Source organism: Rutidosis leptorrhynchoides, chromosome 6 (assembly GCF_046630445.1).
Source record: "Rutidosis leptorrhynchoides isolate AG116_Rl617_1_P2 chromosome 6, CSIRO_AGI_Rlap_v1, whole genome shotgun sequence".
In the NCBI taxonomy this organism is placed as follows: domain Eukaryota; kingdom Viridiplantae; phylum Streptophyta; class Magnoliopsida; order Asterales; family Asteraceae; genus Rutidosis; species Rutidosis leptorrhynchoides.
The window spans coordinates 141,542,997-141,570,080 of NC_092338.1; the positions used below are offsets into that span (position 1 = coordinate 141,542,997).

The following is a 27,084-nucleotide window of genomic DNA, read 5'->3' on the forward strand; positions in this document are numbered from 1 at the left end:
TTAATTAAGTAATTTATTGATAATTGATATATATAATAAGCATAATACATATCACTTAATACTTATTTAATAAAATAATAATAATAGTAAATAATAATAACAATAAAGATAATACTATTAGTAATACAAATAATGATAATATTAATAATAATGTTAAACATAATAATTTTAATGTTATTAATAATGATGTTTATAAAAATAATTATAATGATAATAATAACAATAATAATAATAATAATGATAGTAATAATAATAAAATAAAAGTTTTAATATTATTGTTAAGATAAAAATGTTAGTTTTAATAATAAAAATACTTTTAATAATAAGGTTAATCATATTGGTAATAATAATGATAACATTAATAATAATACTTATATTAATGGTAATAAATAATGATGATAATTTTAATAAAGATAATAATAACAAAATAATATTTTTATTAAAAATGTTAATTTAGATGATAAAACTAATTTTAATAAAATGATAGATTTAAAAGTAGTAATAATAATAATAATAAGAATAAGAATACGAATAAGAATAAGAATAAGAATAATGATAATAATAATAAAAATGAAAACTACCTTATAGGCTTTTTCTAAAATAATATGCCCCGAACCGGGCTCGAAACCGAGACCTCTCGCTCACCCATAAACAACCCACACCACTCCTCCATTTCATGTTTTCTGATTTAATACCCCCCCCCCCCCCCCCAAATATATAACCCGTAATGTTTTATCATCTTTTCCTTCTTCTTCTTGAATCTCAATTACCCAAAAATTATAACAGAAATTTATGGTTCTTTTTGGTTTTGAAATTAAAATAGAATTGATGTTTTCTTGTGATCAACAAACCAGAAAAAGAAATAGAAAAATTAAACAGCAGCAGTAGCTGGTTCAAAAAAAAAAAAAAAAAATTAACTCAATTATTGATTATGAATTCTAGACTATTTTAGATTATGATTACAACACGAAATTTATTTTAAATCATTCCTTTAATCTTTTTCAATCCTCAATTTAATCTGAAACATCAAAACGAATACGAATTTCTCGATGAACACAACAGTTGACTTTTGAAAAACTAACTTTGACTCTCAAATCCGAAATCAATAGAAGGAATTGGAAGCTAAGATTTTGCAGTTTGTTTGAACTAAAGATTCCTAACACACCTGCATTTAAGGATTTTGAAATGGATTCGAAATCAAGCTTTTCAAAAAAATAAAACTCGAGCAGAGCAAGAGACTGTTTTGAAAAAAAAATAAAATAAATAAATAAATGATTCAGTTTAAGTGAAGTAATTACAATTGATAATTGATAAAGATGATGGAGAATTCGATTGGGTTTTTATAATTAAACTGGGATGATTGATTACTATGGATGTCGACTTGATTATTCACTCAGGAACCGATAATTTAAAAAGTATTAAAAAATAATGGGAAGCAGATATGAATCACGATCAATTAAAAATTTGATATACCTAATAATACCTAATCTACTTTTTATAAAATAACAGATCATAACAAAAAAAATGGCGACCTAATACCTACTTGATCCATTTACTATTGATTTAATATTTATATTTAATTAATAATAATAATAATATTAATAATAATAATCAATAAATATAAATATATTTAAAACAATAATAATACTTTTAATATTAATAATATTAATAATAATAATACTATTAATAACAAGATAATAATATTTATTAATACTAATGTTAATAATGATAATAATATTAATATGACAATATTAATAATAAAAATGTAAATTTTAATTATAATTAATAATAATGATAATAATCATTCTAAAATGTTAATAGTACTATTAATAATAATAGTAATAAGTTATATTAATAGTAATGATACTTATATTAATCTTATCACTTTTAGTAAAAGTGATAATACTAATAATATTAATGATAATAATAATTATTAACAATAATAATATTAATAATATTGAGAGTAATAATATTTGTAAATGATGATAAATAATAATAATAATATTAATATAAAAATTAATATTAATACATAATTATTTACAAATAGTGGTTCGTGAATCGTTGGAATCAGTTCGAAGTTAAATGAGATTGTGTTTAAATTTTGTCGGAAATTTCTGGGTTATCACACCTGCAAACCAAGAAAAACTCTCGTATCCGAAAAACCCATACATGTCCATCGCATTAGTACCAATCACCGATCGGGAAGACAATACGACCCCGAGAGAAACCCTAACAAACATTCTTTTTGCGATGTCAACCAAGTCAACAACGCTGGCAACGGCACCAAAACCACCCGAATAGACTCAGCGACGACTAAATGAAATGAATGAACCAGGCGAGCAACATCTAACAGAACAAAACCCAAAATCGCACCATAAAGGAAACAGTTATCTCCGCCAATTTTATGAGAACATTTACAAACCTGCTAATCTGATAGTCAAAACAACAGCCAGCATTCGCCGGTACCCGCCGGCAAAACCAACAGCCAACAGCAACCACCAGCCGCCACAATAACAGCCAGCTGCAACCAACCACATGTATCACCGTCGACTGCCGACTATTACTAGCTGCCGCAAACTGACTTCAGCAGCCACTAGTGACCGCCAGGAAGCCACCAATAACACATGCAGCAGCTGCCGCTAACCACAAAGTGTAGTCACCAGCAGCCACCTCGAACCGCCAACGACCACTAGCATCCAACCAGGGCCGCCAATAGTCACCAACGGCCCAAGGTAGCCGTCGGCTGCCAACAAACTGCCGGGGTTTCAACACAAATCACACAACAACCACCAAACTCGCGGATCTAAGCCTACAACCACCAAACCAAAATCCAACCTAAATGGGAATAGAGCTCCTGCCGGAACTTGCCGCCTACACCCACCCAGGATAACGAATCCTCAATCAGGTACAATAGTCAAAGAAAGACATGTCGATAACTACCTCAATCGTACGTAAAAGAAGGATCGAGTCTAAACAACTTTAAACCAAAACTAATTTACAGATCCCGTGCCGAAACACACGGAATCGCCGCCTGTATGCGTTTCTCAGACTGGAGAAGCAGAGGATGGTGGTGATTGAACTTATTTCAACAGATTGCTTAAAAAACCGAACCACCGGCGAGATGCCGGTGGTCGGAGATGGCAGCAACAAGTTCTAGAACGTGAAAGAAAAGAACTCGGATGAAGATAATGGTGATGACGGCGGCTTAGGCAGTCGGAGAGGAAGAGGAGGTGTGTTCAAGATTAGATCTACACGAATCCCAAGTTAGAGAGCATTTTTTTAGATAGAGAAAAAATATACTCCCTCCATCCCATATTGATAGTCTGCTATTCTATTTTAGGCTGTTCCAAATTAATAATCCATTTTCATATATAGATAAGAATAATAAGGTAAGTTCTATTATGCTCTTAACGTATGCGGATAGGATTAAGCAAACAGAAAATACAGTACTTTTATGACATTTCCTTAAATCAGTGGGAAGTTGGAGATGAAGTTGTTGAAGATGACTAAATAAGGAGCTGCTCTCGATGTGAGATCAGCAGCAAAAGTTGATTAAATGTCACCGGAGAAAAAAGTAGATCGAATTAACTAGTTAGGCAAGGCTAGCAACACTAATTAAGAAACTTTGAGGATCGTCAAGCTATCATATTGTTATTTGCTGCGTAGATATTTTTTTTTTTTCTCTTTTTCGCCGCATAGATAGGCCGCAGGAGGAATGAATACGAGTCAATACTTCTACATCTAGTCTACTACATACTATGAAAATGTCACTTCCATGACATCACTTTTTAATTTTTACCTTAGGTTAAAAAAATAAGGAGGACACATGTCACTTTTGTAGACCTTCATGCTTACATCATCTATTTTATTAACTTTTAAATTAATTTAATATAAAAAAAACTAAAACACCTTTAATTACATAATTTTTTTAATTATTTATTAAAAAAAACAAAAAAAAGGAACTTAAAAAAAACGGTGTAATAGATATGTTGCCTCTAACACAAAATCTATCCAAGCTCGCGTGCATATCTTTTACAGACTCTTTCTCTCAGCTCTTTCTTTTCCCAAATCTAATAAAAACCCTAAATCTTTCAATTTCAAGAAACAAGAATTCAAATATACACAAAGATCCAGGTTTTGTGATTGATTCAAAAACACGCGTTTTTGGTCTCTGGCTTTCAAATTTACAAGCATAGCAACCTAAACACTCTGCCATAGCAAAAGTTCCATCTACAACCACCATCACCGCCATCATCTGCAGCCGCCACCAGCACCGCCATCTTCTACAGCTGCCACCACAACCGCTGCTTCCATCTACAGCGACGAGATGGTGTGGCTACCTAAACTCTGGCGAGTTATCAACTCTGTTGTTGTGACCTTCAAAATCTCCAGCCCCAATCCACCATGTAAGGCCATCACAATCACCTCTTATTTTATTTTTCTTTTCTTGGTTTGGGATTCTAGATTTGATTTTCTATGATTTATTTCCCTACGCTTGCATCGATTTAATTTTTTATTTAATTTTTTTTTTTTTTGGGTTTTTGAATTGATGTTTGTAAATCTAAGTTTAAAAGAGTTAATTGGAACTTGAAGTCTTAAAATTAGTTGTTACCGAGTATTATTAAAGATACAGAGAGATGACAACAACTTAATACGAGTAATACGAGATAGCAATACTGTTACATAACTACTGGAGGTATGGGGTTTTTATATTATTGTTGGTTATATGATATGATAATATATGTATACTAATTTACTAAATATTTGAGGTAACAAATCAGAATGGCGTATGAACTTTTTGATTTAAACTTGAACTTGAACTTAATCTTAATCTTAATATTTATATTTTATATTATATATTTATCTTCATATATGTAAAAAACAGAAGTATTATATATAGAAATTCTGCTATGCAGTCACTGGCTTGAGGTATAGAGGTGTAGCTGCAGGTCTACCACACGTGAACTTTTCTTCTGTTTAACTTAATGTGAAATACTTGCTGTTTCAGGTTCTGGGAGCAGCTTCTATGGCTACCCAAACAGGGAAGCATCCATGTTAGCTTAAAGTACACTATAGGTATGATGAACAATTTCATGCACTATCTATATCTAAGTCTTTTGCATGAAGTTATGAGATTCACTCTAAAGTAAAAGGGAAGTCGTTCCTCCGCCACGAATAAAAATCGATTCTCCACTATACGTGTAAAAATTTCAGTGGAAGCATCTTTCTTAATAAACTCTAATGAAAAACTGTTTCTAAGAAGTAATGGCAATGAAATTATTGTTATGTGCTAATAAAATGACTCTATTTGGTTCAACTTTTTAAATTTTGATTATAAAAGTAAACTAATTTAATTGGAATGTTTTGCTGCATTCATGTACTTGTTACAACCTATTTAATATTTGTTGATGAGAACTTATTTGATGTTTGCAAGTTGAAGGCATTCAAAGGTTGACTGCTACAATAATTGATGCTAAACTGATGATGATTCTCTTTCAAAAGAAAAAGTAACAAAAGTGATCATATGAAATTAGGTGGAAGTGGTCATCTGAACTTGGGTGGAAGTGGTTCTTAGTCATTTGCAGGTATGCATAATGATATTTCGATAAATTTTTGTAGCAATTAAATGCAGTTGCACCATGTTAAAGTGAAATAGTGATTATGAAATTGCATATAAGGTGTTTGATTATGAAGTTGCACCATGTATTGAGTAACAATAACACATTATCCTTTGCTCTTAAAGTTGTTTATAGGTATTGTCTTCTATGCACAATGGATGTTTCAAGTAAGTACTGATTTACATAGCTTTGCGTTTATAGGGTGTCTGCATAGATGCTACTTTCGAGTGGGTCGATTTTATTAATGTTGATCTATATAGCAGTAATTTGTCTGTAGGGTTTGAAGTTATATTTTGTGGTTATTTCAAGTAGTTTATTTTTTTATTAGGTTGATAGGGTGATGGAATGGATTTGAGGAAGGTAACTGTTACTGAAAGTTGTTGATGCTCAAGTGTTCATGAAATTTTTCTTTATGGATTGAAGTTTTAAGTTTCATAGTAGCAACTAGCAAGCATTTGCTGCTGCTGCCATAAGCCCATAAATGTATATGTGGCAAGTAAAGGAGACAATTACGATTCCTGTATATCATAAGAAAATGACTTTGAAAAGGTATGTTGTATTTTCTTACCCATTTTCGCATATATTTGTTATTATAATATGTATGGATGGTGTTCGATGTAGTTGAGTTATTATATATTTACTGTTCACATAGAGTATTGTGTTAGGGTTTTAGTGAGTTATTTTGAATAATTTTAATGTTAATGTTACGTGTGCTATGCCATTCTTAAGTAGTTACATATGCCTCTTCTATAAGACTATACCATATTTAAGAATTTGTCTATGTGGAAAAATGGGTGGGTCGTTGTCATAGTTTTTAATGGTAATCACGAATTGCATTCTGGGTTCTACTTCCAATGTCGTTAAATTCGTTAACCGATTTAGTATTTTTACAGGCTAACTTAGTTATGTTCATGTTTTAGTAACAAAAATTCTGTCACGTATATCAAATTACATTTATCTACTGCACATTTCTTAAACTTTTCTTCAATAAATTATTTCTTAATAAAGGTTTTTTTATTATTTTTTTCTTAATAATATACGAGTAATAGAGTATTTAAAGCAGGCAAGTAATGTCATTTCACTTTGAAGTTTTTATTAGATGGTAGGGTGATAAAGTTTGAAATGAGTTTTCATTTTAGTCTTTCTACTACTTATCGAATATCGATTATGCTTCCTAAAAAATGTCATATGAAACAGTTTCCGATGATGCAGGTGCATAATGGGTGAAGATATGACAAAATGAAGTCCCTACAAGGGATGAGTCTAATTGAAAAGAAGCTCAAACATTAGAGGTAAGTTACTTTTACCGGTTTAAAAAACACGTCTTTAAATGAATATCTAATATCTAAATACTTAATTAGATTCAGTAGAGTATTTAATGTTAATTTTCATTAAAGAGCATTGACAAAAATTGTAGGGACTGAATATCATATATGGTAGAATTATCATGTGAAGTGATGTAGGTTTTGTGTAGCCATTTCAGTGATAATGGTTGTGTTTTTTGTGCTCCACCTTTACTAGAAATATGTGTTTTCAAGTCTATTAATGTAGAAATATAGGTTAAATATATTTCTATGAATTTACAGACCAATGTAAATTTTATTTTCTCATAATCAGTGGAATTTGACTAATGCTTTGCTGCTATGAATTAGATCCTATTACAAAATCAACAATGGGGTAGTTGACTTGGTGTTTGAAGTGCTTTTAATTTTTGACATGGGCTTTTTAAGTGCTTTCAATTTTTGACCCATTTGAGATTTTACATATGGTACGAAACCCAACAAGTTTGGCTTGAACTGATCCAAATGATATATTTAGTTTGGGTCTAAACAAGTTTATTATATTTTGTCCTTTATCATATTAGCTTTTTTTGCTTTAAGGTCTAACCTTTAATGATGACTCTGTTTTAGGTAATGCACATAATCCATTGCAAACAAACTAAAATACACCATCAGAATCAATTGCTTGGAATATGCATGGGTTGACATATATTTGTACATATATGCATGATGTAAAGCAAGTACTGATCAAATGTCTTCATTAAGTTTTGATCTTTACCGTAATATTCTTTGAAGAGTTTGTCACATCGACTGCGGGTAACCTCTATAGATTAATTTTTAATGATAATGTTCATTCTCTTATTAAAATTCTTCAATTAGTCTTTTCTTAGTATTGTGGTTTTTGGTTATTGCAGTTGATTTAGTTTGGATACACACAGAAGATGTCAAAGGGAGATACTCAAGAATTATGTTGGTTTATCTACATGTTGATTATATAATGTATCATTACAATAAAATTTCTTTAAAAACCCGTGAATCCACGTGTCTTTCACAGGTTCTTCATCACAAGTTCTTTCACATAATAATCTTTTCATATTCTTCTTCATATTTCATAATAATCTTTTCATCTTTCATTAAGCTTCATCACAGGTTCTTAGACTATAAAACGAATATATTTATATAATAATAATATGGTTATCGAAAGTGTATTTTATTATACCATGTGTGTTCTGATATGTCATTTCAACGGTTGACTTTCATACCATAGATTCAACTAAGTTTTCAGTTTGTCTTTAATTTACTTAAATTCTGAAATTTTATTGCATTTGCAGCAAGAACCACAACATCTTTACCGAAGTCTAACTCATGATAGTTGACGGATGAAGCTTTTAAGATGTGGTGCCTATCTTTTACACTGAAGCAAAAGGTTTGTTTTATGTTATCATTAAACTGACATGACAATTTGTTAAGACATGTAGATTTCTTCATTTTCAAATTTGAGCTATGTTTTGAGATGAATTTGTATCGAATTGATGAGATTTTGCTATATAAGTAGTATTAATAAATACTGTAATAAATAAAAAAATTGCATAAACATGAAGTCTTACTCATTTTTATAAATGAGTAAACTTAAAAAGTCAACACAATCCTTTAATTTTTTTTATTATTGTATAATGCAGTTTTGTGATGATCTAGATTTTGGCTCAGGCGATTTAAACTTCATGAAAATTGTGTGTGTTTTTTCTATAATCTGTATATTTTTACTTTTCCTAAAAAAAATCTGTATATTTTTATGTGTTAATAACTGAATGTTAACTTTGTTATTATGGCCTTATGGTTTATTGGTAATTTGTTAAAAATATGTTGGTTTACATCATACGTTTGTTTAAAGTTTTTGGTTTATTGATAGTACTTCTTTATTGATAGTATTTCTTTAAATATTTATCATTCAATAATTTTTTCTTAAAAATCCCGTGATTCCACAGGCCTCTGCACTTGTATATCTTTGTAATTCCAATTCCTAAACAAATGGGGACCCCATGTTAACAGAAAGTGGAGTACAAAATACGGCACTAACTAAAACGACAAAGCAAAAAAAAGAAAACTACACCCTTATATGAGGATTAATTATTTCGCATGAATTTTTTTTTAATTCACTGAACAAGTTGATACACAAAGTTTCTCCAAATGGATTCATCATCATCTGAAATCATAAAAGAAATTCCCCACATGATTCGAGTATACAAAGATGGCCGATACGAAAAACTCAGCGGGACCAACACCGTTCCCGCCGGCCATGATCCGACCACCGGTGTTCAATCCAAAGACGTCGTTATCTCAACCGATACCCAAGTCTTCGTTAGGCTTTACATCCCCAAAACCAACTCAAAAAGGGTCCCACTTTTGATATATTTTCATGGTGGCGGTTTCATTATTGAAACAGCCGCCTCTCCGCTCTATCACAACTTCCTAAACCTCGTATCATCCGAATCAAACGTTGTCATAGTTTCGGTAGACTATCGGACGGTCCCGGATCATCCTATCCCCACGTGCTACCATGATTCATGGGATGCAATCAAGTGGGTCGCACAACATGCTAACGGGAATGGACCCGACCCATGGCTTAATGAATACCCGGACTACGAAAAAGTGTTTTTCGCCGGCGACAGTGCGGGTGGGAATATCGCTCATCATATGGCTATTCGGGTCGGGTCAGAACATTCGGGTATGAATCTTGCTGGGGTTATTTTACTACACCCTTATTTTTGGGGAATTGATCGAGTCGGGTCGGAAGCCCAACACCCGTGGATGCCAGGGATGGCTGATTTATGGAAGTTTGCCCACCCGGAAACAAGTGGATCAGATGATCCCTTGCTTAACCCGGATAAGGATCCGAAAGTTTCGGATTTTGGATGCTCCAGGGTATTGGTTTGTGTTGCTGAGCTGGATATATTGAAGGATAGGGGATATTTATATAAGGATATCTTGGGTAAAAATGGGTGGACTGGCGATGTTGAAATAATTGAAGATAAAGGGGTAAATCATGTGTTTTTCCTATACGACACATCTGCTGATATTGCTTGTTCTCTGCGCAAGAGAATGTGTACTTTCTTCAACAGCTAGGAAGGCCAGTCAAGCTTCAAGTTTTGGATCAAACAAGACATCTCCATCCATTTCACATTTATTATACGGAGTATATCGTAATTTGTAATAAGGAGTATTTTATAATAATATTATATGATTATATGATATGATGTAACTTTGAGGCATTTCATATTTTCATTAGTGAAACTACGAACCATTTCAATTACGACACTCCTGACGTAGATTGTAAAGAAAACTATTTGACTTGACGCCCTTACTTTGCTTTTTATTTATATACATATAAATTGTGGTAATGGTTGTCACCTCCTCATTCGTCAAAACGTTAACAGTACCCCAAAAACACTGCTGGAACCGTTTTCCAATACCCACCCGACCCATTTTCCCCCTTCCAGGTTCTTCACATCCATCTCTGTCTTTTTTATAATCCATCTCCATCTCTCTCACCCTTCTCTCTACATCACCGTTACCGCCATCGTAGCCGGAGTCAACACCATCGTCACCCTCCTCACCTTTTTACTACGAATTGTAGTCATCTACCAACCGCCAAAACCGACGTACGGCAAACCTTAAGGCACACCGAACAACACCGCTACATCCAGCGCCGTCTATGTCGTCGATGTTACCACCTTCTTTTCTACAGCTATCGTGTACCTCTCTAACACCGCCCACAATCTTTCCTCCGCCGCCATCGACGATTGATTCTGTCTCCGATTTACCGATTGTCGCCTGAACGGTGTTTATTGGAAGAGCCGATAAAAACTTCAACCTTTTTGTATGTCAAAAACGAAGGTTTACACCTTTTTTTTACCCTTACGTACGATTTATGCATCGAATTACGTTTTCGGTTTTTTGTTATAATCAACTGAAGGTTTGGAATAAAAGTTGGGAATTCTTCAGATAATTAGTTAACAAATCACCTCTTATTTTTTTTCTACATCGATATTCTTTGAAAATTTTGTTTTTTTGTCTTGGAATTATTATTGTTCGTTATGTTGCTCCGACTCTTCAGTTGGTTGGTTGATTTCTCAGGTAATTACGCTCTATGTTAGATACATTTAATCATTCTATTTGTTGTATGTTTGAGGTATACCGATGTATTGATTGAATGATGATTTTTTTTTTTGCTCACCAAGTGTTTGATTAAACGCTTGAATGAATATATGGAAGGTGCAGTAGGTTTGTTTGCTCAAAAGCCTCAAAGTGGTGGTGGTGGTTTTTTCTCATCGCTTTCTTCAAGTTAATCCAACTTCAAGAATCAAGTTAATGGGTAATACATATACTTTGATTTTTATTTATAATATAGTTGTTGCTGCTAGTTTAATGATGGTGCTAAACCTTTCTGGCTACTATAATTTTACTTTATCGATTAATGTTTGGCTGTGTTTAATTTGTGGATATTATTTTAGGAATCGGATCTGATTTGTTTGATATAATCATAATTATAATTATTATATGTTAAGTTATGTTGTGGTGATATATATAAGTTTAGATCCAATATGGGTTTTAAATAAATTGTTTTAAAACCTGATGATTTAATTAGGAGTATCATTTATGATGCTTAAATGGCTCAATTGAAGTCAAGCTAGATCCTTAGTTTGGTGAGAGTATGGCAGACTATTCTTGAACCGATCTCATGACATGAAACGTTTAAATACCAACGTACAATGTGCTTCTGTTGAGATAGAAAAAGTGTATTACAAATGCTAATTTTTTTTACCATAAAGTTCGTTGTTGATATATTTGGATTCATTTTGTGTTTAGCTTGCTTGGTTATGAGGGTCTATAGGTTATTAATCCCGATGGAGGGACAGAAGACGCTGAAGTTAAAGCTCAAAGAGGAAGATGGAAACAAGAGGTGCATTATCGTTTTTGTTAAATTAATCAATCTCATCCGTTTAAGTAATTATAATTTCAGTTATTTAATTTTTTGTTATTATTTACTTATGAAACCACTGACTATTTGAACCATGTGTTATTACAGGATCGAGACAGTCACTGGAAGATGATGCAAAAGTACATAGTTGCCAATATCACATCAAGGGTAACTTTACCTGTCCTCATTTTCGAGCCAATGACGATGTTGCAGAAAAAGGCAGAAGGATGTATTATATTACCTAATGTATTCATAACTCTGTGCAACTTAAATCGAAATATAGCTATCATTTTAGTCAAGTATAAGGTACGAGTTCTTTATATAATACAATAAGTTCTTTGTTTAATTGTGATGACTAAATAATTCATTTATTCACATTGGATGCGTTTCTTGAATTTTTTACGCATTCTTTGATTAGATTAACATATTGACACACTAATCCTTCATGGACTTATTTTATAGGGTTGGTCAAGAAGTGTTTTGTGTTAAATTGACTTTCTTAATATGGTAGTAACTTACCCCTCTACCAATTTCGCCACCTCTATTGGTTTGGTCATTTTGTGTTGCTGTTAAAAAATAACGTTTGATAAAAAGGCTAGACTATGAGTTTGATCACAACTATATCCATTGGCCTTTTGTGATGGGCTTATATTGAATTGATTACTAAATTTTGAATTGCTTATTAGGTGTTTGTTTTTGTTAAAAGACAATGAACAAGACACAAGTTTCATGGTTATGGTTAAGAGCAAAAGAATATTCAAGTGCCAACTGTCGGTTATATATCTTGGGAGCTGATGAACAGGGTTACAATGGTTTGATCTCATTAACATACATGAAGTGATGAGTTTGCAGCAGGTTCGATTCTGATGAAACGGATCAGAAACACAGATGATTAAAATGAAATTTTGAACATGAAGTCATATATATATATATATATATATATGAAATGCAAGTATTGTATACTATTGTACAAGTTATTGTAGTTGGATGATAATGTGTATATATTATAAGCATGCATTATAGTTTAAGGGATAGGAAGTTGTATGTATATGTAAATAAATATTGTACATATTGGGTTCATGTATAGGACTACCCGCGGCGAAGCGCGGTGACCACTCTACTAGTTTTTTTTTAATCAAAAGTGGGGTGATCTTATTACTGATCAATAAAATAAATATCTGTAAAAAGGGGTGTAAAAAGGGGAGTGTGAAATTCTTTTATGGTAAAAAATTCATTTATTTCAATTATTTTGCAAGAACAAGAAGAAAACAAAGAAAATAGAGGATCTGTTGAATTTCAAGTAGTAAGTTTCACCAACAAGATATGGAGGCTTACTTCACATTTGGAATTGCACAAAAAAGACTATTTATCTCAAAGAGGTTTGCGGAAAATTCTCAGAAAACGTCAACGGCTGCTGGCTTATTTGTCAAAAAAAAAAAAAAAAAATAGAGCACGTTATAAAGAATTAATAGGGCAGTTGGATATTCAAGAGAGAAAAACTCGTTAATTTGAAGAGTTAGTTTGAATTATTGGCTTAAAGTTTGGTGAAACTTTCAGCAATTCATGGAAGAATGAATCAGAAAAAACCTATGACTGTACCAGCTACAAGAAAAGACCTCATGATAGTCAATATGGGACCTCACCACCCATCAATGCATGGTGTTCTTCGACTCATTGTTACTTTAGATGGTGAAGATGTTATTGACTGTGAACTTAACTAAAGTCATTGATCTAATGAAAAAAACTCTCTACTCTTTATTTTAGTTACTTTATTTCATCTCATTAACTAATTCATTATGGGATTGATTATTTTCCATTTCAATCAAAACAATTTATTAGTAAAGTTTAGAAGATTATAGATTATAGATCTAAAATGAACTTTTTTTAATAAAAAAAAAAACGGATGTTTCTTACTAGTCTCATTCGAATTTTAAAATTGAATTTAGGTGTCAAGTTTTACTAAAAAAAAGACTCCCGTTTTTAGGCAAAAGTTTACAATCCTTTGAGGTATTTTATTACATGTAAATAAAGTATAGAATAGAAGATAGAAGAATAGATAGAATGTCGAAAATAAAGGTCTTCTAGGTTCTTTATTTTTTTTATTAAGTTTGATTTCTATCACACAGCAGATTCTAAAGATATAACTTTGAGATATAAACAACGAGAATTAAGAGTTCCAAACCAAAATTTTTTGGTTTTACGAATAGTGTATGGAATCAAATTTTTTTTATGTTATTTCAAGTCATTTTTGATCAAATTTTCACAGATATATCTAATCTTTTCTTATATTTCTTTTTTATGATTATGAAGAGAATCTTTTTTAGAGAAAAAAATAGATAATGAATAAGAAAAAATAATTGCTTTGCTTTTGAACAATAGATGTCTTTCACATCCAACTATAACAATGAGTAACTTCTTCATTTTTAAATGGCAGTTCCAAAAAAACGTACTTCGATATCAAAAAAGCGTATTCGTAAAAATATTTGGAAAAGGAAAGGATATTGGGCAGCGTTAAAAGCTTTGTCATTAGAGAAATCTCTTTCTACTGGGAATTCAAAAAGTTTTTTTGTACGACAAACAACTAAGTCCTAAAAGATTGGAATAATAAGAACGGATTTGACTCAAAAAATTGGATCCGTGATTATCTATATCTATTTTAATATATATATCTATATATCTACTACTAATTTAATATATATATCTATATCTACTACTAATCTATATCTATATTTGTTAATATACATAATATTAAATAATAATATAAACAATTGGCGACTCTTAATCTTATTCTTTTCTTATAAGATGTCTAAAAGAAAAATTCTTCTATTTTCTGTAATCTAAAGAAAAAATATTGTATTTTTTTAGTATATTTTCAATCAGATTTTGGTGGTGGGGAGTCTTATTTTCCCCATCGACCTTTACACTAATGAAATTTTTTTTTTATCTTTTTGGGGAAGGGTAGATATAAAATTTTTAGTGAAAATTAATGAATTGTTGAAATGATTTCATGTTAAAATTTTTGGATAACTTTCTTACTTCTTCATTTACATACTATATGGAATGCATTTATCATATATCTACAACTTTCAGTCCAATCAATAATCAATAAAAAAACTTCATTGTTGAGATATTATGTACAAGTATCAATTTGGAGTAGTCCAAAATAGACATATTTTAGATTCATTGATAAAATTACTTTTTTTTTATTTTATCAAATCTGATAATCCGATAAAGCAGAAATAATTAATAATAATAATGACAATCAAAGTCAAAAATGAAAAAAAATAAATCGCGAGAATTCTCTAGTTGCAAGAATTCTATTTTTGACTAATATAAACTACTTGAATCTTTACTAAAAAATCTTATTTTAGTGAATTGACTTATTCAATCTCGACGATTGAATATAAATAGGCTATTATGAGTTCGAGCAAGCCGCTATGGTGAAATCGGTAGACACGCTGCTCTTAGGAAGCAGTGCTAGAGCATCTCGGTTCGAGTCCGAGTGGCGGCATGCCATCTTCTAAAAGAGATCCAATACATCCTATAATAAAATAAAATTAAATAAAATTAAAATTCCCTATTTATATTATATTTATTATTATTAATTAAATTATTAATTTATATGGGGATTCCCTCCCCCTTTTTCATTTTTATGATATTTTCAACTTTAGAGCATATATTAACTCATATTTCCTTTTCTATTGTTTCAATTGTAATTACAATTCATTTGATAACCTTATTTGGTAATGAAATCATAACATATGATTCGTCAGAAAAGGGAATGATAGCTACTTTTTTATGTCTAACAGGATTATTGATCACCCATTGGATTTATTCGCTAAGTGATTTATATGAATCATTAATTTTTCTTTCATGGAGTTTCTCCCTTATTCATATAGTGCCTTATTTCAAAATAAGAAAAAATTATTTAATCACAATAACTGCTTCAAGTACTATTTTTACCCAAGGTTTTGTTACATCGGGTCTTTTAAATGAAATAAAGAAACCCACAATATTAGTACCCGCTCTACAATCTGAGTGGTTAATAATGCACGTAAGTATGATGATATTAAGCTATGCGGCTCTTCTTTGTGGATCATTATTATCAGTAGCACTTCTAGTCATTACATTTAGAAAGATTTTTTATAGTTCTAAAAGTCATAATTTATTAAAATTAAATGACTCATTTTCATTTGGTGAAATCCAATACAAGAATGAAAGAAACAATATTTTTTATGCTAAGAATTATTACAAGGCTCAATTAATTCAACAATTAGATTTTTGGAGTTATCGTGTGATTAGCCTAGGATTTATCTTTTTAACCATAGGTATTCTTTCAGGAGCAGTATGGGGCTAATGAAACATGGGGATCATATTGGAGTTGGGATCCAAAGGAAACTTGGGCCTTTATTACTTGGATCGTCTTTGCAATTTATTTGCATACTCGAACGAATAAAAATTTGCAGGGGGCAAATTCTGCAATTGTGGCGACTCTAGGCTTTCTTATAATTTGGATATGCTATTTTGGGGTCAATCTATTAGGAATAGGGCTACATAGTTATGGTTCATTTACCTTAACCTCTAGTTAACTTCAAGAAAATCCGAATATAAACAGAGTGCAATGCGGTGGATATAAAACACCTTTATATCAACCGGCCAGAACCATGTGAATCAAGTAGTGTAGTGATTCACGCGGTTCTTGCAAAGACCAAGGATTTTGGGTGAAAATTCAAATTCATATTTTGTTTTTACTTTATTTAAAATTTAAGAGAATAAAAATACTTCTTTTTTTTTTTCATTAGCCAATCGACTCTTAAAAATGATAGGATTTCTTTTTGTTTAACAAAACTATCTATAAAAATAATTAGATAGAATACCTTCAACCTTGTCAACTGATAGTGAAAGAATAAAATCAGGATACATACCAATACCTATTACAGGTAAAAAAAAATGGAGATGGAAACAAATAACTCGCGCGGTCCAGAATAAAAAACATAAGAGTTTTGAATATTAAATAACTTGTATCCATAGAACATCTAGCGTAACATAGATAATAAATAAATAGGAGTTCATATCATTCCAATTGACATTACAAAAGTGATGGCAATCTTGGGCATTAAAAGATATTTTTGGCTGGTAATTATTCCTAAAAAGACTAGAACTTCTGCAACAAAACCACTCATACCCGGTAATGCAAGCGAAGCCATGGAAAAGCTACTGAACATAGTAAATATTTTTGGCATGGGGATAGCTACTCCACCCATTTCGTCGAGATAAACAAGACGTATTCTATCATAACTCGTTCCTGCCAAGAAAAAAAGTGCAGTACCAATAAAGCCATGAGAGATTATTTGTAAAATAGCTCCATTTAGTCCTGTATCGGTTATAGAAGCAATTCCTATAAGTATGAAACCCATATGAGATACGGAGGAATAGGCTATTCTTTTTTTTTTAAATTACGTTGGCCGGGGGATGTTGAAGCTGCATAGATTATTTGTATTGTGCCTACTATCACCAACCAAGAAGAAAAAATAGAATGAGCGTGTGGTAATAATTCCATATTAATCCGAATCAATCCATACGCTCCCATTTTTAATAAAATTCCGGCTAGAAGCATACAAGTACTGTAATGCGCCTCTCCATGGGTATCTGGTAACCATGTATGTAGGGGTAGAATCGGTAATTTGACAGCAAAAGTAATAAAAAATTCAATATAGAATATTATTTCCAAAGCCAGAGGATACGACTGATTAACTGATGTTTCAAAATTCAATGTTGGTTCAATAGAACCATATAAACCGACACCCAGAACTCCCATTAAGAGAAAAATGGAACCCCCCGCAGTGTACAAAATAAATTTTGTGGCTGAGTAGAGACGTTTCCTTCCTCCCCACATGGATAGAAGTAGATAAACCGGAATTAATTCTAATTCCCACATGATGAAAAAAAGTAAAAGGTCCCGCGAAGAAAATGATCCTATTTGACCACTGTACATTGCTAACATCAAGAAATGGAATAATTGAGAATCTCGAGTAACAGGCCAGGCTGCTAAAGTAGCTAATGTAGTGATAAATCCTGTTAATAAAATGGGTCATATAGACAGCCCATCTATTCCTAATTTCCAACGGAAATCAAAAAAATTAATCCATTTATAGTCCTCGACTAGTTGGACTAATGGATCGTCCAATTGGAAATGATAACAGAATGCATAGGTTGTTAGAAGAAGTTCTAACATGCATATACATATAGTATACCACCTAATTACCCTATTTCCTTTATGGGGAAGAAAGAAAATAAAGGAACTCGCAAATATTGGTAAAACTACAATTATTGTTAACCAAGGAAAGTTGTTCGTGGTAAAGACAAGATACACTTGGACCAGAAAAACCTGTGCCCAAAATATTATTTTTGGGCACAGGTTTTGGCAGTAAAAAATGGACTCTAGTAAGGGTTTCTGTAACGTATTAATAAGCTATACCCATGCTGCGTGTTGTTTCATGCCATAAATATACTCGAACACTCAAGAAATCTATTGGGCAGGCAGATTCACATCTCTTACAACCCACACAATCCTCTGTTCTTGGAGCAGAAGCTATTTGTTTAGCTTTACATCCGTCCCAAGGTATCATTTCTAATACATCCGTGGGACAGGCTCGGACACATTGAGTACACCCGATACATGTATCATAAATCTTTACTGAATGCGACATTTGATCTATCCATTTTTGAACGTGATAAAGTTTCAATATAGTAAATTGATAAATGAATTATATATTTAAATACTAGTACTAGATGAATCGATGAGTTCCCCGAGTTTTTTATTAATCTACTTATGGAATGGATTGACAGTGCCAAACTACTTTGATTTCTTATCTTTGTGATAACAGGAGCATACCTTACGTAGCCAACATGTTAATTTGAATTTATTTATGAAAATTCTAAGTTATATGATATGATAATATTACTTAAATTACTTATTACTTATTCAACAAGTTCGATTGATTTATACGAGTCGATTTTCTGTTACGATAAATTGATGAAACAATAGCGAGGCCAATAGCGGCTTCAGCAGCTACAATAGCTATAACAAAAATGGAGAAAATGGCTCCTTTTAATTGACGACTATCAAAAAAATCAGAAAATATTACAAAATTTAGATTAACCGCATTTAATATAAGTTCAAGACACATAAGAGCCCTAACCATATTTCGACTTGTAATCAATCCATATAGACCGACAGAAAATAAAAAGGCACTCAAAACAAGTACATGTTCGAGAATCATTAACTAACTCCTTATCAATCTCGATTCATTTCAATATGAACAACAATTTAACCAAGTGGATTTACTAGTTGACTAGAGTATAAAATAAAATAATGTAATGGAATAAAGAAATATATTGGGAATAGGTCGAACTAATAAAGAAATTCTTTGTATTTCTATTTTATATAAAAAGTTAAGTCAAATAGAAAAAGGAAATGCATGTGATAGCTCATATTTTTCCAGTTCTAAAGAGTTATTATTGACGAGCTACAACAATTGCGTCGATTAACGCAACTAAAAGAATTATTGAAATAAATTCAAATGGAATAAAAAAATCTGTTGATAAATGAATTCTAATTTGTTGACTATTACTTATAAGATCTTGCTCTATAATCTGGTTTGCTTTTGTAGTCCAAATAATACCGTACCATGACGTATCTGGAATAGTAGTAATTAGTGAAACAAAAATACTTGTACAGACCACGGAAGTTACTCCATCTCCCACGGTCCAAAGATGGAAATCTTTGGAATATTCTGAACCATTTATAAACATCACAGTAAAAATGATTAAAACATCGATGGCTCCTACGTAAATAAGGAGCTGCGCAGCAGCTACAAAATGGAAGTTCGATAGAATATAGAATAAAGATATACAAACAAAAACCAATCCTAACGAAAAGGCAGAATAAATGGGATTAGGAAGTAATACTACTCCCAGAACCCCTAATATAAGACCCAATCCCAGAAAGACTAAAAGAAAATCATGTATTATTCCAGGTAAATCCATTATATATAAAAAAAGAGATAAATAAATCAAAATCTTTCATAACTTTATTGACCAGGTCAGGAAAAAAAGAGGTAATTCTACTTTTTATAATAGTTGTAAATTTTTTTTTTATTTTTCTAGATATGTAGATATAGTTATTGGATATGTAGATATAGATATAGTTATTGGCCTAATCTTTTGAAAGAGTAATTTGAATCTATATATTTTCAATTTCAACTCCTCAATATAGATATAGACATATAAATCTTTTTTTAATAGAAATTAAAACCTAATCAATATCAATATAATCGATATAATTATGAATCTAATTCTAGTTATTGACCAAAAAAACCGTTATTCTTTTAGATTATTTTAGATTAAAATGAGTTCTTAAGTTTTTATTTCAGGCAAATTAAAAATTGTTCGAATTGTGTAATCGTCAATTACTGACATTGGTAACCGACCCAAATCAATTTGATTATAATTCAATTCGTGACGATCATAAGTAGAAAGTTCATATTCTTCAGTCATAGATAAACAATTTGTTGGACAATATTCAATGCAATTACCACAAAATATACATATTCCGAAATCAATACTGTAATTAAGCAATCGTTTCTTTCTAATATCAGTTTTCAATTTCCAATCAACAACAGGCAGATCTATAGGACATACACGAACACATACTTCACAAGCAATGCATTTATCAAATTCAAAGTGGATTCGGCCTCGAAAACGTTCGGATGTAATCAATTTTTCGTAGGGGTACTGAATAGTTACAGGTAAACGATTCGCATGTGATAAGGTAATCATGAAACCTTGACCAATATACCTTACGGCTTGTACTGTTTGTTGGCCATAATTCATGAACTCAGTTGCCATAGAGAACATATCGTGAATATCTATAAAAAATAGGATACTTGTTTCTTTCTCTTGTTTGAGACAAGTCGTGAATATATAAGTATTTTTTTACAGTGAAAGATGTTATTGACTGTGAACCAATATTGGGTTATTTACACAGAGGTATGGAAAAAATTGCGGAAAATCGAACAATTATACAATATTTGCCTTATGTAACACGTTGAGATTATTTAGCTACTATGTTCACAGAAGCAATAACTGTAAATGCGCCAGAGCAATTAGGCAATATTTAAGTCCCTAAAAGGGCCAGTTATATCAGAGTCATTATGTTGGAGTTAAGTCGTATAGCTTCGCATTTGTTATGGCTTGGTCCTTTTATGGCAGATATTGGGGAACATACGCCTTTCTTCTATATTTTTCGAGAAAGAGAATTGATATATGACCTATTCGAAGCTGCCACCGGTATGCGAATGATGCACAATTTTTTTCATATCGGCGGAGTCGCTGCTGATTTACCTCATGGCTGGATAGATAAATGTTTGGATTTTTGCGATTATTTTTAACAGGAATTGCTGAATATCAAAAGCTTATTACAAGGAATCCCATTTTTTTAGAACGAGTTGAAGGAGTAGGCATTATTGGTGGAGTGGAGGCAATAAATTGGGGTTTGTCGGGACCAATGCTACGAGCTTCCGGAATACAATGGGATCTTCGTAAAGTTGACCATTATGAGTGTTACGATGAATTTGATTGGGAAGTCCAATGGCAAAAAGAGGGGGATTCATTAGCTCGTTATTTAGTACGAATCAGTGAAATGACAGAATCCATAAAAATAATTCAACAGGCCCTAGAAGGAATTCCGGGAGGGCCTTATGAAAATTTAGAAACCCGCCGCTTTGATAGAGTAAAAGATACTGTATGGAATGAGTTTGATTATCGATTTATTAGTAAAAAACCTTCTCCGACTTTTGAATTGTCGAAGCAAGAACTTTATGCAAGAGTCGAAGCACCAAAGGGAGAATTGAGAATTTTTTTGATAGGAGATACGGGTGTTTTTCCTTGGCGATATAAAATTCGCCCACCGGGGTTTATTAATTTGCAAATTTTTCCTCAGTTAGTTAAAAGAATGAAATTGGCTGATATTATGACGATACTAGGTAGTATAGATATCATTATGGGAGAAGTTGATCGTTAAAATGATAATTGATACAACAGAAGTACAAGCTATCAATTCTTTTTCTAGATTGGAATCCTTAAAAGAGGTCTATGGAATCATCTGGATGCTTATCCCTATTTTTACTCCTGTATTAGGAATCACAATAGGTGTATTAGTAATTGTTTGGTTAGAAAGAGAAATATCTGCAGGTATACAACAACGTATTGGTCCTGAATACGCAGGACCTTTGGGAATTCTTCAAGCTCTAGCGGATGGTACCAAATTACTTTTCAAAGAAAATCTTCTTCCATCTAGAGGAGATATTCGTTTATTCAGTATTGGACCATCTATAGCAGTCATATCAATTTTATTAAGTTATTTAGTAATTTCTTTTGGGTATCACCTTGTTCTAGCCGATCTCAGTATCGGTGTTTTTTTATGTATTGCTATTTCAAGTATTGCTCCTGTCAGCCTTCTTATGTCAGGATATGGCTCAAATAATAAATATTCTTTTTTGGGTGGTCTACGAGCTCAAGCAATTAGTTATGAAATACCATTAACTCTATGCGTGTTATCAATATCTCTACGTGTGATTCGTTAAGACATAAAATTCCCCCGAGTGCTTCTCTTTCTAAAGAAGAAGTATCATGAGTTGAATATCTATTTTTTTTCATTATTCGGGGGTTGATGAAGGAAACTAGATAGTTATATGAGTGAAAAAAACGGCTTATAAATTTGCAGTAAAAGATTGAATCTCATTTTCTATGTACAAGAGTTAAGAAAAGTAAACATAAGTATTAGAGACTGTTTACCCCAAGATTGATTGACTAGTCATCATGACTTGAAGCGGGTTCAAAGGATCAACTTTAAGAGCTTTTTACTACGTATGTATTACCCAAAGTAGATTCATAAACAAGAGTGGATAGCTAGGAACACTAATGTACACAAAGGATTCGTAATAGAGATTTTGTAAGTGTATTTTTCTGTGTATAAAAAGAATAAAAAGAATTCTAATTGGGACTTTAAATTGGTAGAAATGATAAAGGGGTACTTTCCACGATTCCGATCCAGAGTATATTTCTATTCACCGATTAAGTAAATAACTATCAAGAACGAAGTAATCCTTTAACTTTGTTTGAAGTCACCTTTTTTGAGAAAGGAGAATAGGAACGAAAAAAAAAATCAAAAGACTGAATGCACTAGAAAAAATCTATTTTTTGTATGAAGTAGTGGTGGTGTGGGTTTTTGATGTGGGTTGTTAGAACACAGGGTGTCCGTAGTCCATTTCGATATTCATTTTCAGTGTCGAAAATGGAAGCCGAAATTGACTGACTGTGACATGGGGGAAGCCGTGGAGTTATCCCCAATGTCTATTTAAGTGTCCATTTTTATATTTTATTTTTTTAAATATTTTTTTAATTTTGAAACAAAAAACCTTTAATTAATAAATATTTAAAAACTTTTCACTTATAATAAAAACATTAAAATTAAATAAATTATCCCAATTTATTTAATTTTTTTTGGCCAAATAAAACTTTAGCCCAAACTTAAAACAAAATTACCAATATAACTAACAGACACAATTTGTCTTATTTGTTATGAATAATACTATTCAATTTTTCACTTTCCATAAACCTAACCCCCTAACTTCCATTAAAATACAAATCGAACCCCCACTTTATATCTATATTCTAATTATTTATCCCATCACTAACACCAAAAATACTGAATAATAACACCCACCACGCTTTACCGACTTGTACACTGCGCTCAAACAGTAGGACTCACATAGGCCACTACTGCGCTACAATTTTTTTTTTGACTCTAACGATAAAAGAAACATCTTTCTTAAAAGGAACAACCCTTCAACGCTACCAAAAGATGTCGAAAAACATTCTTTTTTACAAAATAGATCAACTAACTTTAACGCTAAAAGAAGCAAATTTCACAAAAGGAACAACCCTTCAATGTTAGATGTCGAAAAAAATTCTTTTTTACAAAATAGATCAAGACATTTTTTTTAACTCGCATTCAAAACGGAGCCCCCGGCGCGAAGCGAGGGCTCCACAACTAGTTAGACCCATTTATCTATACCTAAACTTCTTCTTCTACATGTCACCTTCCAGTCTTCCACCAACGTTAATAGCACACCACTTCTGAATTCCAACCTGAAAAAAAATAGATTAAATTGTCCAGCACATTGATTAACGGCGGGTCGGTGTCGACCCTGAAAATAGATGATGGGGACGACGGCGGGTCGGTGTCGACCGACGGTCGATACCGGCGTCGCTTTTGGACGACGGCGAGGAGGGATTGCGGATACCGCATGCTCTTAGTGGAATGCTAATATGACATTTTTTTTTTTTTTTGTTAATTTATTTTTTTGAACTTAAAATTAAAATTTGTCACATATTACTATATTATCTAATAGACAAAAATGGTGAATAGTAACTAGGGGCATTTTCGTCCTTTCACTTTTTTTAATCCTAATTAAATTTCACTACACCAACAAAGACCCTCACACTTTTTTCAAATATTCAAATCGACCCACAAACAGGGGATAAAGTGTCAAATAACCATTTTCATAAAAAAATCTTAAATAAACTTAACCCAAATATTCAATGGGTCATATCTTCTCGCTCGCAACGAGTTAAATTTCTCCGACATCATTGTTAAACTCGAAATAATTTTATGAACACAATGTCACTAACTATACGCAAAACGGACGCTTTTTAAAAAATGCTAAATATTTGGGAACTTTTCATACACGTTGATTTTGCGTTAAATTTTTAAAAGTCGATAATTACATAGCTAAACGCGGAGATGGACATATATTGTTAATTTAACATAACATTAAAATCTTTCACGGGTTACACCTTTTAGTTCGACTCGAATTGCGCTTCAACGACATCATTCTTTAACCACAAAAAATTTTTACAAACTAAACGCAATAAAATACATTGAAAACCGAACCCCCGGCGCGAAGTGAGGATTCAACAACTAGTTTTTACTAAATAAAAAGACACTAAATTATCCTTATATACTAAAACTCGTGAGATTGAGGGTCGTTCTAGGCAATTTTTTTGTCGTTTCACAAATTGGTTTCACACTACAAATTTATACCAGACCCCCCTCAACAACTCAATTAAAACATAAATTTCAAGGACCATTTACAACGACCCAACCCGTTATTCAACCGATGATACGTTGTTTTTTTTTTTTTTTTTTTTTTTTTTTTTTTTTTTTTACATTAAACATCCAGGTGAACTTCCAGGTGACACTAAACTTTCAAGTGAACTTTCAGGTAACACTAAACTTCCAGGTGTCACTTTTCTTTACACTTTCAAACCAAACCCAACGATTCACAAACATTATTTAGCCGGTTTTTAAACGACAAAAGTATAATACAAACTTCGGGACCCCAACGATCCGTTAAATACATTAAAGTGGCGATTTCGACCCAAATGAGTTTAATTTCCAAACAAACTACGAGCATGATGTTTGGGGATAAACTAGCCAATCCTAGGTCGAATCCAAAAGTAATCAAAGCAAGCAACACAAAGGGAAATCATCTAAATCCCGAGCATACCCGTGCCACGTCCACTTTCGAACCTAAAAATGTAAACAACGAGAGGGTAAGCTAATTGCTTTGTGAATGCAATACTTATACGCATACATACATAATTCAATCACTTGCATACACCTACACAAACAATACTTATACGTATACATACATAATTCAATCACTTGCATACACCTACACAAACAACGCATACCGTTAGCAATCACAATTATAAACAAACGTACAAAGCTAATAGAACTTACGCAATCCAATATACACAATGTCAACATTCGACTCGATGGTGGCCGATGAAAAGTGTAACCGAAACGTTAACACTTACCAACACATCCCAACGCGTACGTGGCCGACGAAGACCGGTAGGTCACATATTAACCACTCACCACTACGCACCATGAGGTTGACAAAAAGTGCAACCGAACCGTTAACACTTACCTCATTCACAAAGATGGTCGACCAAAAGCGAAACCGCGCGGTAAACGCTTACCATCCTACGATAAGTGGCCGACGAAGAGCAAACCCTAACGAATAACACTCACCATTTACCCCAACTACACATGTGGCCGACGAAGAGCGGTAAGTCAAACGTATTAACCACTCACCACATGCCTCAACCCCAAATGTGGCCAACAAAGAGTTAATCCTTCCGGATGTCACTCACCACATAACTCAAACCAAATATAGCCAACGAAGAGCTATCTATACGGATATCACTCACTATATAACGCAAACCAAATATAGCCAACGAAGAGCTATCCATACGGATATCACTCACTATATTCTCCCAACCCAAATTGTGGCCCACGAAAAGCGTATCCTACCGGATAACACTTGCCACGTTGCACGCAAGCAACCAAATTATATACATACACGTATAAATATTCCACTCACCTCGGTTACAAGAAAGGCAACTCCCGCTTGAGCTTCTAATCGTCCAAATGTAAATCACCTAAGTAATTCACAAACAAATAAGCTAAACACTCTAGCTTATGCCCAAAACACCGTATGTGCAATTTCGACCCATTTGCACTTACTTTCATTTGACTAAGTCAAATCTTACCCAAATCACCCATAATCACAATTAACTAGTGATTATGTTCTAATACCACATTATACACAATGTTTCATCATCAAAACACGTACTTGCATCATTTTGACATCAAACTCATTTTGACCTAATCTTAAGTCAAAACACCAATTTTGCAAGCTTACACCTTTAATCACTTATAACCTAAGTTAACTAGTGATTTTAACACTCAAACATGATTATCAACTAATCAATTTCATCATCCAACCCAAAACCACCAACAATAGACATCAACACCATTTACTACCTTAATCACCCATTTATCAACTAGTGGGTTTTACTCAAGAACACCCAAATCAAAACCCCAATTATGAACAACAATCAAACTATGAAAACTCGGAGTTAGAACTTACCACAACAACCAAAACGTAGCTAGGAGCGAGATGAACAACTTTAAAACTTGAACTTTCACCCGAATCGACCTCCTTCCTCCTAGATCGGAGATTCCTCTCTCTAAAAGTGGGTTTTCTCACTCTAGGAAGTTGGGAGAGATGAG

General features: G+C 32.4%; 1 protein-coding gene and 1 long non-coding RNA gene across 6 annotated transcripts; both read left to right on the top strand.

Annotated features, from left to right (window-relative positions):
• Positions 1-4,053: 4,053 nt before the first annotated feature.
• On the top strand, positions 4,054-8,823 carry LOC139852063 (uncharacterized). 5 transcript variants are annotated; one of them, XR_011760908.1, is made up of 10 exons: positions 4,054-4,406; positions 5,009-5,076; positions 5,435-5,585; positions 5,947-6,167; positions 6,831-6,910; positions 7,271-7,386; positions 7,529-7,714; positions 7,813-7,867; positions 8,230-8,324; positions 8,578-8,823. It is a non-coding gene; the product is annotated as an uncharacterized lncRNA (long non-coding RNA). The 5 variants fall into 5 exon arrangements; XR_011760909.1 differs by lacking the exon at positions 7,271-7,386 and having other exon boundaries at positions 7,813-7,952; positions 8,578-8,821; XR_011760906.1 differs by lacking the exon at positions 7,271-7,386 and having other exon boundaries at positions 5,441-5,585; positions 8,578-8,811.
• A 94-nt stretch (positions 8,824-8,917) lies between these two features.
• Positions 8,918-10,048, top strand: LOC139852664 (probable carboxylesterase 12). The gene has a single exon (XM_071841984.1). It carries the CDS (start codon positions 9,086-9,088, stop codon positions 10,019-10,021), a length of 936 nt encoding a protein of 311 aa, XP_071698085.1. The 5' UTR covers positions 8,918-9,085; the 3' UTR covers positions 10,022-10,048.
• The last annotated feature ends 17,036 nt before the right edge of the window (positions 10,049-27,084 follow it).

What these genes read in the sequence shown, in the direction of transcription:
- LOC139852664 (XM_071841984.1), top strand. Translation starts at nt 9,086, where the DNA reads ATGGATTCATCATCATCTGAAATCATAAAAGAAATTCCCCACATGATT.